Below are 16113 nucleotides of genomic sequence, written 5' to 3'. Positions count from 1 at the left end.
CTAAAGTCAATGATGGAGTTTTGAAAAGAACCACAAGCCAATGCTCTCTCTTTAAGCAGTGCTATTCAAAGTGTAATCTGTAGACTCTTGCTGGTCTGCAGTGAGATAAACACAAGAAGAAAAAGAATAAAAAATTACAAAAAAAAAAAAAAAAAGGGGGGCGCCTGGGTGGCTCAGTTGGTTAAGCGACTGCCTTCAGGTCAGGTCATGATCCTGGAGTCCCAGGATCGAGTCCCACATCGGGCTCCCTGCTCGGCAGGGAGTCTGCTTCTCCCTCTGACCCTCCTCCCTCTCATGCTCTCTGTCTCTCATTCTCTCTCTCTCAAATAAATAAATAAAATCTTTAAAAAAAAAAAAAAAGGGAGGGGGAAGAATAAAGAATGAAAAAACAAGAAGAGAAAAATTAATTAAAAAAACAAAAATAAAAGTGAGAATGTTTGCAAACTTTTTATAGCAATATGATATTGCTGCAACTTTTATTGTATTTTGCAAAAAATATTGATCTGCATTAGATTGGAAATTAAAAGCAAACAGACACCCAAATTGGTCTTTCACTCCAGACAGTTTGAGAAGCACTGACCTAGATCATTACTCTGTTAGATAAACTCAAATGGACCAATTTTTTAGTCCTAATATAAGGCTAAGCAAGGACAACATTTCCTGTTAGTAAGCTTATTTTCCTTATTTTTCCCATTATCACCATCCAGTTAAGAACAAAAATAGTTTTAGCAGCTCAAAGCCAGTACAAGAAATTCCACCCACTGGAAAATTTGCATTATTGAAATCTACTCCAAAATACAAATATTCCTCATTCATATGGGGAACAATGTATACACTGAATAAAAGAACTAACAAGACAAAATGTAGGTTTCCTATGAAGATAAACTCTAAATTTCAGACCTCATTGTTATCTCTATACTAATAGAATCTTAACTAACAAATCTGAGACAAGACTCCCAATTACTTAAAAAAAAAAAAGTGAATGAGAAACAATGTACTTGCAGGTAACTGAAAGACACTGAAACCAACCTTGGATTTCAGTATTTAGGCAAACCATCACTTAATTCAGGAAGCAGAGACAGTTCCAAATATTGCTTACACCATGGACAATGGTTCTTTTAAAAAAAAGGTCAAAGGTTAAGATGACACAGGATCATATAAAACTTAGCAAACAAATAAAAACGTCTTATATAATAAACTTATGTGGAGAATCTGGATTAATCAAACATTTGATTATATGCTAACACAATTAATATATAACCATAAGGGGATTGAATATGATTTTAATTGGCAGGGGAATGATAAAATGTACTTCAAATCTTAAATGAGCATCAACTTTCTTTAGAATATATAGATGTAGAAGTGATACTCATAAAATATATGGCTATCAAAATAAGTAAACCAATTTTACCTAGGAACAAAATTTCAAGGTTTTGTGTGTTTCCTTTTTTGTGGTGTGGATTTTTTTTTTTTTTTAAGATAGTAGAGGAATAGAAGAAGAAAGGTCTAGTTATTTCAGAAAAATAACACATTCTGGTGTCCAATTACTTCAGAAAAAAGTCAAAAAGTGAAAGGACATTTTATATGAAACAACCTAACCAAATTCATGCAAAAAAAAAAAAAAAAAAACCAACAACTATAGAATTTTAAAGCAATTTGTAAATACTTTAAAAACAAAAGCTACAGAAATTTGGATGTTTAGGGTATTAACCTATAAATCAAAGTTTGGAAAACAAAGGGTTTGGCCTGCCACTGATTTTAAAAACTGTTTTATTGGTATACAATCACGCCCATTTATTGACATATTGTCTATAGCTGCTTTTGCTGTTACAATGCTATTGGGTAGGTGACACCAACTGCATGCCTACTAAGCCTAACATTTACAGTCTAGTCCTTTTCCAGAATAAACTTGCAGACTCCTGCTCTAGATTACCAAAATACCACAGAATGGACATGACAGTTCTTTTAATTACAGAAAAATCATTAACTTTTAAATCACACAAAAACATAATTAACTTTTTATTTTGCCATGCTTTTTTTTAATAATGAAAGGGATACTCTGGGTTAAGTCTCATGGCTATCTTCTAATTGATTTGGTAGTATTCCTTTGTTTTAAAAAAATCTGCATCTATTTTGGTGGAACTACAAATCTGTACAAATTTTTTTTTTTTTTTAAGATTTTATTTATTTATTTGACAGAGAGAGACACAGCGAGAGAGGGAACACAAGCAGGGGAAGTGGGAGAGGAGAAGCAGGCTTCCCACTGAGCAGGGAGCCTGATGCGGGACTCGATCCCAGGACCCTGGGATCATGAGCTGAGCTGAAGGCAGTCGCTTAACCAACTGAGCCACCCAGGCGCCCTGTACAAATGTTTTAAAGGGCAACTTAGCCAAGCTGTTAAAATTTTAAATACACAGAACCTTGACATTCAATTTTTCTTTTATGAATCTATTTTATAGATTATATATAAATGTAGCATATACATTACAGCGTAAAATGATAGGAAGGAGGGAAAGGACACTCTTATGTTGCATTTTATTGTGGAATCACATTGCAAATATATTTAAAACTTAGCAAATTCTATGACATAAGCAGGGATAGGGAGAGACAATGAATATAAGTGAATGAGAACAAATTAAAATACTTCAGGCAATTTTGCCGGCTAGTCCCCTCAAAGACCATTTGCCTAGAGAGAGTATAAGGTGAGAAAAGTCAGTGAGCTGCTTCTTCTGCCTATCTCAGTTCTCATGAGCCTCCTCTGGGCTGCAGCATTTCCCCATACTGATCTTTGTTTAACTGGGCACGTTTTTGTAAAGCCATTTACTTTACCCAGTTTTTAATTAAACAAACAGTAATCTACTCCAAAGCTGGAGGAAAACCAGTGGTGGTGAACTTGCTGAAAAAGAGTGCTCCTGGGAAGGTATTTTCCAGGTAAGTTTAAACACAATTTTCATCTTACAGGCTATTACACTGAACCCCCTCCTAAGATACAAGTCCACTGCTATACTGTATACTTTTCTGCAACAATCATGTAACTTTTGTGATTATTAAAAAAATAGAAAATAGTTAAATGTTTCTGTACCTGCAATACGCATCTTTATAAAACATCTTGACACATACCTGTTTACCAGTGAAACCCTGGCAAATAACCTTCGTATTTTTATCAACATAGAGATGTTTCCGGGACGCTATATAGGAACAATGCCGAATTCCATTCTGTTGCACTGAAAAATAAAGAAAATATGACACATTATAATTTCTCCAAACTTCTAGACCACGAATTGAACTTAGTGACAAAAAAGAAAATCCTCTAATACAGGGGCTATCTTGTGATCATGGCAACTTCAGATGAGACACAAAGACTACAGAAATAGAGAAACAAAAAAAGACACCTTTCTATTCTCCAGAATCCCCTCTTTACTGAGAACCACAGTCTTGCAGCTTTTAAAGAAAAGCTTAAGTTTATAATTGTCATTCCTCAGAAGGAAAACTGGGGCCCAAACACACAAATGGTCCAAATTAAATCCAGGGACAGGAAACTAGGTATCACTTGTACCAACAATGTTTGCTAAATAGCCACATGTTTTTTCGTTTTTGTTTTTAAGATTTTATTTATTTATTTGACAGAGAGAGAGACAGCGAGAGAGGGAACACAAGCAGGGGGATTGGGAGAGGGAGAAGCAGGCTTCCGGCTGAGCAGGGAGCCCGATGCGGGGCTCGATCCCAGGACCCTGGGATCATGACCTGAGCCGAAGGCAGACGCTTAACGACTGAGCCACCCAGGCGCCCCTAGCCACATGTTTTGTCCATTTACTTAACCTTTTTTTTTTACGTTTATTTATTTTAGTAATCTCTACACCCAATGTGAGACTCGAACTCACAACCCCAAGATCAAGAGTCACATGCTCTTCTGACTAAGCCAGGCAGGCACCCTTTACCCAACCTGTTTAAGTGCAACATCTGTAAGTAACAGGTGAGCTAAGAGGTACACTTTCTTAGGAGAACTTGTAAGAACTACTCTGTAATTCATTCCCTAAAATGATAATAATGTTAACATTAAATATTAAGATTAAATCTTAAGTCAGAGATAAAGCTTGTCTAATATATAATCCAAAGTTACTTAATTTGATTTCTTCTGATGTAAGACACCAGAACTTACATATAGATGAAACAGGGAAAATAAAATAAATAGATAAGGGAAAAACACGTAATAAATATCTTATTTTCAGCAACCTACCTCAATGAAAACTGAGAAATCTATGTAGTTATTAATACCTGCTCACTGTATTTCAAAAGTCAGTAGAAAGTAGGGCATAGATGTATTAAAATTGTGGGCTACTCTCTATTTTTAAACCTTCATTTCAGCCCCAACTTGCTGTCTCTTGGCCCATCCCTGGTCCTTTCCAAGTGTCAGGCTTTCCTCCTACCACTGAGGTAGCCCATAAAAGCTAGCTCCAGAAAAGAATGTCTTATCACATATTTGTCCAGGGTCCATTCATGCTTTCTGTCTTGAATCACTGCCTCATGCCCTCCTAAATCCTCAGAACTTAGGTCCCATAGTTGATTGTATCTGGCCCTCTGGGCATCTCTTGAGTTGTCTTCCACTCCCGTGTTGACATCAGCTTCTAACAACTTTGAATTTTGGAATCCCCTGTAGGGAAAAGACAGGCCAAGATTTCGCCCTTACCAACAGGAAGAGGAGTGTTCTGTGCGCACAGAGATCTGCTGGGTAACAGCCAGCTGCATTCTTGGACTAGATTATGCTGAACAAGGGGCCATGAGGGGGCCCTGGGGGTCAAGTCCTGCCACAGTGGGCACAGCTAAGCACCTGAACCTGGGACAGCAGACACTACAAAGGGAATTTGCAGCGTCAGGGCCCACCCTAGCCAGTGTTGTCACTTAAAGATCATTCTTGCCCGTGGCTCCTACTTCTCCCAGCTGGAGACCCACAACCGCTATACTTGTGGAGGTATTCCTGCTGCTATTCCTGGCAGAATCTGCTCCACCAGTCCTTCCCATTCCTAGAGTCTTCGATACATGGTCCATCTATCAGGAGTTTTCAGACAGGATAGTAGATTTGATTATAAGATCCAATTATAAGATATCTGGAGCCCACACTTGCTAAAAGGAAATCCTTGCTTTTTGAAGGTAAAGTTGGGCCTCCACAAGTATTCTTATACTCACTCTTAAGAAAGGAGCAATCAGACAGTTCACAGCTCCTTCCACAGGGGCAAGAGTGGCCTGTCACCCCGAGAAAAGACAGGTCTGCCTACATCCATAAAGCATGGCTCAAGAGCAGAACAACTAAGAGCACTCTCTTCTCCTACTCCTAACTCCAGACCTCCTAGATCAACCCTATGGAGCTCAGGACTTCACAACCCAAGATCTCTGGTGCCCATAAAAACTGGAGCAGGAAGTGTGATGATTAGCAATTCACCTTCCAGTTTCCTAGCCCTTTGGTACTGCTCAGCCTGCGCAGTGACCCTGACATTCTAAACCTCTGGGGAAGTCGATCTAGGGAAACTTGCCATGTTTATGTGTGTGCATGGGTGCACACATGTGCGTGTGATCACCCATCTACCATATAACCACAGGCTCACACAGATTTAGCTGCAGGTAAGCTAGAACTAATAGACTATCATCACCTTTGGGCCAAACCAAAAAAACTATATTCAAACATAAGAAATTCCTGATCATATTTAGTCCTGACAAGAAACCTACAGGATGTCAGACCAGGTATCACTGGTACCGAAATGAGAGAATGCTGGAATAATCAAGCACACATCCCAGTTCCTGGAGTTGTCATCATTCGTTTATCTAATCAACATCGGGGAACACCTATGCCAAACCACAATGCCAAGTATCAAGGATAAAGTGTTGAATAAGAGAGTCTCAGCCCTCAAGGAAATCGTAATCTACCTGAACTGACATGAAACAGGCCATAAGTGCACAGTGTGAAAAGAACTGTGGTAGGAATAGGCCTTGGACATTTGGGACAGATACACTCTCCTATTCCAAGTAAGTCTGTATATGTTGGGGGTGGGGGAGGGCTTGGGGGGTAGAGGGTCAGAGAGGGTAGGGTTAAGGGATGGATTCCTTACTGGGGCTATCTCTGAACTGAGCCCTAGACTTCCGGCAGTTCCCTCCTAAAATCCTTGATACTTGACTTCCAACCTCCTAAAGAAAGTAAAGAGGGTTGTACAGTTCCTGCCCATGGCTGTAATCTCTCCACAACTAAAAACTCTCTTTCACCTCTGCCCTCGTCCTAGCCCACGCAACCCAATTTGGCCCCAAATCAACCAAACTGACCCACCTGCACCTGTATGGTAAAGATCAACATGTCACAGAAGGTCCTAGATAAGGAACCAATTATATTCCTCTTTTTCTGAAACACTGCTCTAGGACATGTAGGTCAATTGAATGAGAAATGCTAGCAGTCAAAATGGCCTCTGAGGTATCTGCGTGGTTCAGTGGGTTAAGCATCCGCCTTTGGCTCAAGCCATAGTATCAGGGTCGGGATCTAGCCCATCGCTGGGCTCCCTGCTCAGTGGAATGTCTGCTTCTCCATCTCCCTCTCCCTCTGCCCCTCTCTCTCTAATAAATAAAATCTTTAAGGAAAAAAATGCCCTCTGAAACCCAGAGGAAAACCTACATCCATTTTTGTACATGCAAAGATCAGAGGTTTCCCTAAAAGTCTTAGAAAGATTGTACAGCCCTAAATGCTATTAGCAGTCCTACAAATGCCCTCTGAAACCCAAAGGAAAACCTGAGGCGCTCCAGCAAGCCATGATGGTACTCTATAATCACCACAAATGGCTCTTTTAGTTCCAGAAACTCGCCCCAGATGGTGTAAGGACCAGATGAACCTGCCCTATCTCTGGTCCTTACACCAAGCACACTCTCCCAGCTACCACGGCTGTGAGGAGGACCTAACTATACAGGCTGGCTGTCCACTATCATTCTCCTCACCTTAATTTCTGCCTCTTCTACAGCTTTAGGATGGAAATAACGCAAAATACGCTTCTATTCCAAGTCAAACCCACCAAATTCTAAGTTACTTGTATCATTTTCCTCATTCTTCCCTACTTTATAATATCCAAGGTCCAGAATCAGAGGTTGGAGGCTCCCCAAGAAAGCAGCCTCTCAACCCCACCCCTGCACCTCTTCACCTTCCCTCCCACAATCCCACCGCTCTCTTTCATGTGGGCTGGTAGAGTGCAAACTACTAGCTGCTGTAAACATTAAATCTGTCAGACCAGCTCTGAATTTTCTTTCCCTACTTGATTTCCTCTCCACCCAAACCAAATGCCTTAAGCAATGAAAAATAGCCTCTTCCACTTCTGCTGAAGGATGCAAAGTGGTTTACACTACAAATCTTCAATTATCTGTCCACTGCTAAAAGATGCTCAATCATATTTTGGTTTTAAATACAAACCTGACTCTATGATAAAACTACCAAGTAACTAGAATAAGTTATTCTGTAAAGTTAAAATCAAGAACAAAGGGCATATAATAGTGGTCAAACTATCTTGTAAATATCTTTCACATTTCAATGACAGAGTCACTGTACTCAACAATTCCCTGAGAATTTCACTGGCATTAATTCATGTAAGTTCACATTTAAGTAAAACATTGCACAGTGAGGAATCCTTAAATCTTCACATGACATTCATGACTTGTGAATATAATGGGGGGTGTTTAGGGGATCTGAGATTAAGAATGGAACCTGCAAACCCTCCCATGTGGTATATAATACTTATGCCACACACTGTATGTGGACGGTTGCACACATTTTGTTACTTTGTTAACTGCATTATTTCTAAGAAAAATTATTTAGGGTTAAATTTAGTTCAAGATATTTCAAGTATCATCCTAATACTCTAGAACTTCTAAATATAAACGCCATGGTTAGAAGGCCCATGTCTTGTACACCATGGTGTCTCCCCTATGGTACAGTGCCTTACGGAGTCAGAGTACAAGAAACTGAGTTTCACTGAATTTCAGGACAAGAGACAGTCTATAAAAAACACCCTTATATCAAGCTAAATGTCGTAAGTTCCATCTCTTTTTTCCCACTTAGGAGAAAAACCTACATCCACTTTTATACATGCACAGATCATAGGTTTCTCTAAAATTCTTAGAAAGATTGTACAGCCCTAAATGCTATTAGCAGTGCTCAAAGCTCTTATCTTAATCTAGTACAAATTCCATACTAACTTTTTTTTTAAAAAAGAAATAAAATCCAGAAGCAATAATGTAATACCAATGGACTACTTCACAACAGGAGAGTTAAGGCAGTGACAGACCAGGAAGTGTTTTCATAACATAGAACAGACAAGGAACGAACTTGGGCAACATGAAGTGCCAACAAGGTAGAGCCCAAAGCCTAACGGAAGGACAGGATAAAGTCCATGAACAAGAAACAAAACTAAAGACAGATAAATGATAAATCAACAGATGATGAGATATCTAACTTAACTACTGTTAAGAAAATGAGCATTTTAAATTAAATATTAGGGCAGCAGAAAAGCCTGAGGGTGGACACCAGGAAGAATTTCCCAATGATGAAGGCTGTAGCTGCCACACCTTGGGCCACCTGCAGGGAATGTGGTGGTGTAGCCTTCTCTTCCGGTTCTTAGAAATCAGCCAGCCTAACCTTGGGACTGTATCCCAGGAGCATCTGAGAACTGCTCTGAGGAATCAGACAGGCCTGGGCCTGAGTTTATGCTCTGCTGCTCACCAACCTGAGACAGATCTTTTGATCAACCTTCACCTCAGACTTCCCATCTATAAATGGAATAACAGCTGCCCACAAGGATTCTGTGATGTTGATATGATATGATGCCCTGGGTAAACTGGGTAGCAAAGTAGTGGGTATGTTCCCACTATTGGGTTCACATCCTACAAGAACACAAAGGTAAACTAACCATTTCCTAAAAAAAGAGAACATATAATTCATATTTTAAAATAAGTCCAACGTTGGGGCGCCTGGGTGGCTCAGTCAGTTAAGCATCCGACTCTTGATTTCCATTCAGTCATGATCTCAGGGTTGTGAGATGGAGCCCCGTGTTGGGCTCTGCACTCAGCATGGAGCCTGCTTAAAATTCTTTCTACTTTTCCCTTTGTTCCTCCCCTCCGTCTCTCTCTCTCACTCTCCCTCTAAAAAAAAAAAAAAAAAAAAAATCCAATGAGAAATGTTTTATATATGTCCTCATGCATATCCTATGTTTATCTATAGATATACTAATCCATGTCTACATATAATATGTAGTATGTACACATATACTTGTAAATTTTTACCATATGAAACATTTTTAAAGGTGCAGCCTCACTGTAAAAAAAAAATATGGGAATAGTAATACTATGTACCTCATAGAAAATATGAGAATTAAATGAGTTCATAATATAAAGAGCATATAGAACAATGCCTAGGGTACAGTGAGTGCTATTTCATTTTTAGTTATCTATTATCATTATCAATGCAGAATGAAAAGACCACACTGCTTTGAGGTGTTCTTTGTGCCAAGCTATCTGCCAGTTACTAGGAATTCAGGAGCAAACAAGATGGACTCAGGTCCTACCCACATGAAGCATCCTACCCTGTAAAACAGCTAAATATTGAACAAAGAAACACAAAACTACAGAAGTTGCAAACCGTAACAAAGGCTATGAAGGAAAGAGGCTGAGTAATGTGAGAGACATGTGCCTTCGAGAAGGGTGATAAATTTGTATCTGTTAGCCACATGCTGAGTCCTTTTCCCCAAAGACAGTACCACAGCATTTATGAGATGGCTGTGGGATGCATGATGGGAGGCATGGCCAGAGAGCACGTGCCCAGATGGGACTCAAACCATAGCCTTGTATGACCAGTACCATGCTCCCAATCAATAATCTGAGACTCTGTTCATGAAAATACTCCTCTTCCAACGTCACCTCACAAACTGTATCTTTGTTACTCATTTATTCTTGCATGTACTCATCAGTTTAATAAATGGTTACTTATCAACTACATATATTATATATACATAATATATATAGGCTATCAGGGTCCCTACCTATAGAACCTTACAGCAGAGTAACTCAGCAGCCACTTACTCCTAAACTCCAAACAATCCACTATTCAAATGCAAAATTATATATTCATTTACTATTTACTTACAAATGAAGCTTAGTTGGCCAAAAGTGCCATATTTCATCAAATCTAAAACACCACTGAAGTACTAGTAAGTACTAGTAAGAAAGAAAAAATGCTGCCAATTTATTGTAGATACCATCAATTATAAGACACATCCCAATTTTAGAAGTGTTATAATGTAAAAAAAAGTGGGCCTATAGTAACAACATTCCTATTCTTTGGTAAAATGAAATTGTTCTCCTATACTTACAGAAATTATTTTGAACATCCCCAATTATGTTTCTATAGAAGAATGAGTTTGAGGTGAGAAAGTCAAATTGCTTTCTCATGGTTACACTGGTACATTTAGATCAAGACCATTTTGGATTTCTGAAATAGAGATTTGGTTCTTAGATGCAAGGGCAACAGAGAGTAGTACCAGAAACATCACTGTTGAGGGTCCCCTTTCCAACTACACTTCTAAATGCCTGATTCCAAAAGTGGCCTACACAACTTAGCAAACATATGGAAAAGGCAGGTGGCACCTTTGAGCAGGGTAGTCACCTCAACAAAACAACAAGGTGGCCAAAAAGGAAATAAAGAATGAGAAAGAAAGACCAGAACTTCAATAAAGGAGACTCACAGTATCACATAGCATGTACTAGTAGAAAGGATACTGCAGAGTCAGAAGACCTGAGGTCTAATACCCATTCTGATATTGGCCAGGAAACTTTCTGGGTTTATTTCCTCATTTGCCAAACAGATATGAGACCAGCTGGATTATAAGGTTCCCTTTCTGGCATTAAAACACCCTAATTGAGAGGCTCAAAAATACTGGCTCTTGTTCCCTACTTACTCTACAAGACCTAACTTACAGAAATTCCTGGCTTATGTTTAAAATGACCTTGCATAGCTCTATATTTCTTGAAAAATTTTACAATCTCAACTTCAAGTGTGCTTATAAAATCCTTAAACTTTCTCAGGGAAGAAATCTTCCTTATTTTTCATTTTATTTTCTCTCCCTACTTCAACTGGACTCTTTCCCTTTTTTCATAAACTATAAAACTGGCTTGGTTTGGTTTTTTGGCTCAAAAATTTCTAAACATTCCAACAGGGCTCTGGAAGACATCTACAAGTGTTGGAGTTTTTTGTTTTTTCTAACTCAAATCAATATTGCAACACTGTGACCTTTAGCACAAATGTACCATCAACTGAAACTTAAGAAAACAGAGGAAACAAAATTCCCTAGCCATCTCCAGGTCTATTACTAACCTCAGAGTTAATTTGTGACCACGCTTTTTAAAAAAAGTTTATAAGGTGATATTGTTGTGGCTGTTTTTCTAGTGGGAGTGGAAATGGGCTTAAACATGTGGCATGAGGAAAAAAAAAGGGGGGGGGGGCGCCTGGGTGGTTCAGTTGGTTAAACATGTGGCATGAGAAAGAGAAGATTTGGGGGATTTAGAGGTTTTTCTGCATTAAACACCACAGCCTGTAACCCCTCTAATCCAGGAGATAATTTGGTTTGGATCTCAGACCTCTTAGATCCTTAATAACAGATTAATCACATGATTAGGATAAATGAAGACCACTCCAGCAACAGAAAGCTAAACTAGATGATCTTTTAAGGCCTAATTATTTCCTGAGAGTCTAGGAAAAAGGAACTTCCAGTTCTGTGAGAAAAGGATTGCTAAATACTGCTAAGGGCAGATCAAAGATCCTGATTCTTTAGACACTTCTCTAGACTCTCCTCCTACTAAGATAGCAGACCTACCTGAGGCTAGGATTTTTCAGAAACTCAGATGAGCAGGACGCCAGGCGAGAATGACATCGCTATAACAAATCCCTTTTTCCCTTCTGCCTAGGCCGCCTCCAATTGTCCTTTAAATTATACAATAAGAATCTCCAGAAAACTTTCCCAAATAAACCCAACTTTTTCCTACTTGCCAAAGTTATCTAGCCAAATGTCTATCCTCATGTGGTCTGGTAAGTAAGTGCAGCTATTGAGTGCATACTTATCCTTGCACACTTTTGGAATGTGATCTTCTCAAGAAATGAATTAAGTCTGTCCAATATTCAGTATAAACAGAATTAGGAGTATAGTGTAAGAAAGGAGGAGAGAAGGAAACTAACTTTAGTTCAGTGTGTATTACATCACACATGCCTTATGTAAATTGTTTCAATTATTCTGTACAGTGAACCCAGATTATCCTGTACTGCACCATTTCTAAGATGCACATTTTCTCACTTTTTAACATCTCTTAAATCTGGAAGCATCTGACAACTAATGGCATGTCACAATTTTAATTAGCGATCATTTTCTACTGTTAGCAGTAGACAAAATAATGGTGCACCTTAGAAGTGATGGTGTCTCAGATACTATTTTTACGGAACTGGAAAACAGGAATTTAGAAACGGATTAAGAAAAGTGCCCAGGGTTATTACACAGACTGTAAGGGACTAGCCAGACTTCAAATGTGATTTGGTTTGATTCCAAAGTCTTTCTGTACAGCCTACCTAACATAGAGACTTTGAACATAGCAAGAATTTTCAACAGTCAGCGTTATTCAAAAACTAGCAACCTTGGGTATTAAGTTTTCAGGGACAGAGGAGTTCACACTGCCTGGTGGAGACACTGCAAATAGTTGGTTAAAGTCCCTGCCAACCTTAACCTTCTAGGAGTCTTCTGGGCTATGCTGACTCTGGGGTGCAGAGCCCACCTTTCTGCTAAGCCTATAATCTGCAGGGGGCAAAACAACAACAACAAGGGACAGCCTTACCCTCTCCCCGCAATTTGCTACTGAGACATTCCTCCTCCTACCTCTCAATCCAGACACTCACTCTCCCAGCTGAGTTAATCCTGGACCACCTCACCTCTCACTCCCAAATAGGGACAGTCTAGATGCCGCCCCCATCCGGCCATTCATCATCGCGGGGGGCAGAGAATTCCCCAGGTTTGCAGGGCTCCCACACCCGAATCTTGGCTCGGCCACGCTACTTAGGCCAGCTGCCCAGATCATGTCCCCACCCCACAAATCCAGCAAAGCTCCTTCCACCCCAGGAGGTCCCCGACTGGGGGCCACACTCTCGCGGCTCCAGGCACCCGCCGAGGTCCGGCCCCGGAGGGCCCAGCCGCGGCCTGGAGCAGGACGTTGGGCCCGGCGAGGCCAGGAACTCTCGGAGGCCTGGAAGAGAGAGTCTCGGCTGGACTCACGGAGGAAGGAGCGCGATAGGAGGCGGGCGGCTGCCAGGCCGCTGCTGCCAGATGCCATGATCGCGGTGACAGCGGCAGCAGCAAGAGCTGCGGTCATCCACCAATGACACTCCCAAGCCCCCGAGGACCTGGCAAGGGCCGAGGCTCAAAGAGGAAATGGGTGGCCATAGCAGTCGCCTGAACGAATTTCCCGCCGCAGAGACCTCTTCGCCGAACACTGGGGATCGCCGAACACTGGGGATCGGAGGGGGGAAAAGGTATCTGAACGCAGAAGTGGACGATAACTTGGCCGTTCCCCGGAAATGGGGCTTTGATCTAACAACGGCAGCTTAGAGTAAACCCCACGCGAGGCCGGTCGGCCCTTAAGCATTATGGGAAATGTAGTTTGGTGGCCTCGACCAGTTTGTAGTTTAAGTAGAGGCTTGCGGGAGGCGGAGCGAGCCACAAAGAGGGTACTCATACCCAGGGGATGGGGTGGCAAGAGGAACGAGGAAATCGTGGCGAGGTGCGAAGAGCAGTGCAGAACTTTTCGTATCCCTAAACCAATCTGCACTTTGATTTAGCTCGGCTGGCATGTGGAGAGGCTAATACTCATCACCGGCCCCCCGTGTGAGGACCTGGAAGAATTACCGATGGTAACAAAGTGAGTTCATGGCTACTGTCCCGTCAAGGTAAGGAAGTGACGAGATAGACCATAAGCTACCTTACTGACACTTAATTTCTTGGAATACGGATCTTTTGGTTAAACAAGCTATGATCCAGCCTTTGAGTAGCACTAAGTGAATGAGAGTGACTTTTCCCTGGGGATCCCGGAGGCCTGAAGTTATAGATCAAATGTGGTTGCTCCCTTTTTAAAACAACCGGTAACTCCTGTAAGAGCTTTAGAAGGAACCTCAGAGTCCCAGAGGCACAGGGTAAACAGAAGACAAAGTAATCCATCTCCCTGCCTCCAACCATGTTCTGAGATTCCTCATCGTTCTCATCGTGGAATTATGATCCTAATTTACTTAACTAGTAATTATAATTTACACTGAGCTGTCTGATGTATGAGTAGGATTACCCAACGGAGATTGCCCAATATTTCTTCCATGACCCAGATGTTGTCAGCGTGGGGTTGGACTTGACTACTCACAAATGCCTCCTTCATCTAATGTATTGTGTCCTTGCAATCATTTATTTAAATACTATCAATGGCTTCCATATAGGCCCAGTATGAAGACTCATTTTCAATAGCAAAGTTCTTCCTGAGCCTTCACATGATAATAGTTATATCTGCAGTTTTAGTTAATTGGTAAAATGCATGGTGACAAAAAATATAATTCTGGTATGATTTTAATGAATTTTTATTTCCACAACGACAAGGATTTTAGTTTGTTTGGTACACTGATGTATCCCCACCTGGCACAAAAAGAGAATTCATTATTTATTGAGTTATTTTTTGAGCATTATTTGTTGAATTGATAGATAAGAAATACCATATACATTTATTTACTGAATCCACACACAGTGTTTAATGGACCTAATCACTCACAATCACTCACAATAACTACACCTCCACCCTAATTCTGTAGCTCACTGGTGGGAGACAGTTGCAGTAGATACCAATTATACTACTCATTTTTATATGCAGATTGATTTTGAAGTCAAACAGACCTGGATTCAAATTCCAGTTCTGATGCTAGCTTATGTTATCTCTGGGTCTCAGGTTTTCTCACTGAGATGGCGTGAAAATCCCTATCTCATAATAGTGTTGTGAGCAGTTAATGCATTAATATGTAAAGTTCTTTGTACCTTGTAAACATTTAGTAAATGGTAGTTATTACTATTAAAGATAAGAACTTTCTTCTTCACATGGCAGGATATTTTGAAGTTTTTATTTATTTATTTTTTATTTATTTGACAGAGAGAGAGACAGACAGAGAGAGCACAAGCAGGGGGAGCAGCAGAGGGAGAGGGAGAAGCAGGCTCTCCACTGAGCAGGAAGCCCGATGTGGGGCTCAATCCCAGGACTTGGGATCATGACCTGAGCCAAAGGCAGGCACTTAACCGACTGAGCCACCCAGGCGCCCTGTTTTGAAGTTTTTAGTGATATGAGTAACCAGATGTGGAATAGGACATTTCCATTTGTATCAAAACTTTGGCTAAAGCCCCAGAGCTGAGGGCAACAGGCCATAAGAACTCCACATTCTAAGGAGGACAGCCTAGGAGCTAGCTCCCTCCAGATTTTGATAAGAAGAGGTCAAACTTGTCTTTGGATCCTCACACTCACATCCTAACAGCTCAAATAAGCTAAAGGACTGGAATTCATTGAACAAGGGAATTCTGAGTCATGAGTTGTCCCCTGAATGCTACCCTCTCCCCTCACCCCTGAGACAGATTGGTGGCAGAGACTCCTTACAAAAAGGACTGGCATTAAATCCAGGCTAAATCCCTGCAGAACCCCAGAAATCCACGAGCCTACCTCAGGGCCCTAGAGCAGATAAAGTCAAAGAGTGCTCAGGAAAACTTGAGTTGGGATGTCATACCTAAACATACAGACTAATGCCTGCTCCCTGACTGGAGAACTCCAGGCACGAGGTTGGCTGGACCAACGCTTGTTTGCAGGCAGGGCATCGTTTGGTATGGCAAGATGTGTAATATTCCCATGGGTAAAATTGATTCCAGAAAAGAAAGCTGAGCTTCCATCTAAGGATCCTCTGCTGGGTCAAGGGACTATAAGCATAAAAGACCATGGAAGATCCTCCAGGGACAGGAGGGAGATGATGGTGGAGAGGGGTTTACAAAAGGT

General features: G+C 40.8%; 2 protein-coding genes across 2 annotated transcripts in view; one reads left to right on the top strand and one right to left on the bottom strand.

Annotated features, from left to right (window-relative positions):
- The window catches only part of SUCLG1 (succinate-CoA ligase GDP/ADP-forming subunit alpha), a 31009-nt gene extending 17466 nt beyond the window's left edge, over nucleotides 1-13543 (bottom strand). Inside the window, exons 1-2 of the mRNA XM_035001183.1 lie at nucleotides 13326-13543; nucleotides 3121-3224 (exon numbers count right to left, since the gene is read on the bottom strand). Coding sequence (XP_034857074.1) covers nucleotides 3121-3224; nucleotides 13326-13422 — 201 coding nt within the window. The 5' untranslated portion in view covers nucleotides 13423-13543. The remainder of the gene's footprint in view (nucleotides 1-3120; nucleotides 3225-13325) is intronic.
- A 31-nt stretch (nucleotides 13544-13574) lies between these two features.
- The window catches only part of DNAH6 (dynein axonemal heavy chain 6), a 244011-nt gene continuing 241472 nt past the window's right edge, over nucleotides 13575-16113 (top strand). The window contains exon 1 of the mRNA XM_035001185.1: nucleotides 13575-13996. The gene's annotated coding sequence lies outside the window, so the exon portion shown is untranslated. The remainder of the gene's footprint in view (nucleotides 13997-16113) is intronic.

This window comes from Mirounga leonina, unplaced genomic scaffold (assembly GCF_011800145.1).
Source record: "Mirounga leonina isolate KUSES-001 unplaced genomic scaffold, KU_Mleo_1.0 Mir_125, whole genome shotgun sequence".
In the NCBI taxonomy this organism is placed as follows: domain Eukaryota; kingdom Metazoa; phylum Chordata; class Mammalia; order Carnivora; family Phocidae; genus Mirounga; species Mirounga leonina.
Note: the sequence above shows the minus strand (reverse complement) of the source record. Positions and strands in the feature narration are given on the sequence as shown.